The 2,872-nt window shown below is 39.9% G+C and overlaps 1 protein-coding gene across 2 annotated transcripts in view; it reads left to right on the top strand.

Annotated features, from left to right (window-relative positions):
- Window positions 1-2,872, top strand: part of ncor2 (nuclear receptor corepressor 2) — a 145,108-nt gene that overhangs the window by 127,260 nt on the left and 14,976 nt on the right. For both annotated transcript variants that reach the window (XM_015370063.1, XM_015370061.1), the window contains exon 34: window positions 111-350. In XM_015370063.1, the coding sequence (XP_015225549.1) occupies window positions 111-350 (240 nt within the window). The remainder of the gene's footprint in view (window positions 1-110; window positions 351-2,872) is intronic.

Raw genomic sequence — 2,872 nt, 5'->3', positions numbered from 1 at the left:
TACTAAAACTCTGGTCACCTTAAATATGTAGATGGAGTTGGACGTGTAAGTGATATGCATTTATGGTGTGTGGCTTTAAATAACCTATATTTTCTGTCTTTTCTTCACAGCTGCTTACTACCTGCCTCGCCATATGGCTCCCAATCCAGCGTACCCTTACCCCTACCATTTAATCCGTGGTTTTCCTGACACGTCCCTGGAGAACCGTCAGACCCTGATTAACGACTACATCACATCCCAGCAGATGCACCAGTGGCCTGGGGCCACCATGGGGCAGCGCTCAGACCTGCTCAGAGGCCTCGCTCCTAGAGACCAGCCCATGCGTCTGCCCTTCTCCGCCGCCCAAGGAGGTAAAACTCATACAGACTGACTCACACTTGATTCACTGATTATTTCAGAATCTTTGGTTGAACTGAAGCTTGGATCTGGTGTTCTTGACATATAGATGTTAGCTTTTGCTAAAGAACAGAGTCCCGGTGGCCTGGATTTATCTGGGATGCAAAAAGCTGCTGCTTGACTTAAGAAACACCACCATCTGTTCTTGTTCTCGGGAGTTTTAGCTGCTGCCAGACGGAACAAATCAGAGAAATCAGATACAAGCAGGATGCCATAGATGAAACCTTCCCTGGGAAATAAAACTAGAGACTTACCTTAATCACTCTGCATGGTTACACAACTAAATGATTTTCTTTGCATTGTTTAAATAGATGATTCCTTTGTACTAGCAAATGATTGACAGATTGGAACATTTTGGCGGTTAATGATTACCCGGAGAGCAAAGCTGCTGATGTAATGCTGATATTGTGTCAAGGTTAACTGCACTTTGAATATGTCCGCTTTTATTTTATGTTTATTGTGCCCGGTAAGACATTTATTGGCATCTGAAGTCATGAAATCAGGCGAGGGTGGAAATTAAAACTTTCTACCATCTGGCACAAGGACAGATGGACGATGAACGGAGAGTCCAGTACGAGTTTTAAAAAAATGTGCACGTTCCATCATTGTTACAAACATATCGGTCGTACCCAACAACTCGCCAATTATAAGCATGAGCTTATGTCTGTAGTGTCACTACCTGATCCGTCCTGTAAGCATCAGCTCATTTGCGCATCTAGATATACATCCGGGTCGCCTCTTATTTTATTTTGTTAAAAAGACCTAAATTAAGTTTTTCCCTCCCCAAAAACAGTAAACATACTAAAATATAATGGGTTAAAGGTTAATAATGTATTACCTTAGAAAGTAAATGCCTTAAAATCCTGTTTCATCAATCGTCTCTGCCCTATCTGCACCAGAAATGGGATCCTACGCTACTTCCAGTGGCCATCTTTTTCGGCTTTGGATTTAAACATAAATCTAGTCTTTTTGAAATTTATGTTTTTGTTTCTTTTTAACTTTATGGTATATAGTGCGTAGCCTAAAGAAAGAAACAACTAAAATGCAGATAAACACGGTTTAATCATATTTTGCTGGACTGCTCTGTGCATGTCCCATGATGACATCAGAGAAGCAGTTTAACGAAGAAAATGTAAAAGCATGAAAAAATTCATAAAACATTTTTAAAGATGTGTATTAGCATTCTTTAGTGAGTTAAGGATAGAAATAAGTAATTTTAGTACTATAATTAAATTATTTATTGACACCCGGATGCATATCTGTTTGCGCAGGACGGATCGTGCTCCCGGGACGGATCGGGTGGTGACATGTAGACCTTTGGTTAAAGAAACAGTGGAAACTTTGGCCCAAATATTGGCTTATTTTGAGATCCATTCAGTGATTTTCCAGGTCAACATGCAGCACTTGTTATGTATCTCTGCTTATGGGGGCTGCTCTTGTGAAAAACTCATCTATGTTACTTTGGAGGGTCGGATCCTTCGCTGAATGAGTCATGTGACCCAGAGGGTCGGCTTTCAGCAGTCAGACATTCCCTTGAACACCAGGGCTAACTAAGCTAAAAGTTGTTAAGCAACAAAACAGATATGAAACTTTCCTGATCAGATATATTTTGGTTCTCTGATTAGGATTTATTCTAGAGGGGTTAATGTGTTTTCTTGTAACTGCAGGATTTCTTAAATTCTTGGTCCGACAGTACAGCTGTTTTATCGCTTTGTTAAGCGAGAGTCCGGCTGCTTTAAGGGATGCTAAACCTGGAAACTACGATTGTTCTTTTATAGAGCCTGTTTCTCAATATGTGTACTCGTGCGTTCTCGTGTACTCGTGAAACATCAGCCTCAACCCCGGCACTGTTCCAATTCACTTGAACAGCAGACAGAGAACGGACAGTTCCCGGATGTTGTTCTCGCCCCTCCATCTTTACCCAGCAAGCATTGCGGCAGCAGCAGCTTCTAGTGGAGCGCTCACGGACCTCAGAGTGTTAAGTTAAAAGTTCTTTTTGCTGTTGTCGTTAATCAATAAAAGTTCGTTTTAAGATCATTTGAGGCGAGAACATTATACTTTTAAGCGTCACTATAGATTAGATGAGCTTTATTGATCTTACAGCGGAGAAATCCACTGGTCACATATTGGCATAGTACTTAAAGAAGGTGCAAACAAGGAGGAAAAGGTGCATTAGGAATAAAAATAAAATAAAAATAAATAAAAGTAAGAAATAAAAAAAATAAAATAATACAAGGGAGTAACACAGAGATTTGAGGTGACATGTACAATCAGTATGGCTTATATACAGGTGGATTGACTTTTACATTAAAGTGTAGTAGGTAAGGAACAACGGTGAGGTAGTGGTATGACTATTATATCCACATATATCGCACAGTCAGCATATTGCACAGAATATTGCACAGTCAATAAATAAAAAAAACATATAATATAGTTGCACAGTGGTTGTTACAGGAGTTATTGTGGTTATAGTGCA

The sequence above is a fragment of the Cyprinodon variegatus genome, unplaced genomic scaffold (assembly GCF_000732505.1).
Source record: "Cyprinodon variegatus isolate N-32 unplaced genomic scaffold, C_variegatus-1.0 Scaffold41, whole genome shotgun sequence".
Lineage (NCBI taxonomy): Eukaryota > Metazoa > Chordata > Actinopteri > Cyprinodontiformes > Cyprinodontidae > Cyprinodon > Cyprinodon variegatus.
This window is presented reverse-complemented; position numbering and strand designations above follow the sequence as displayed.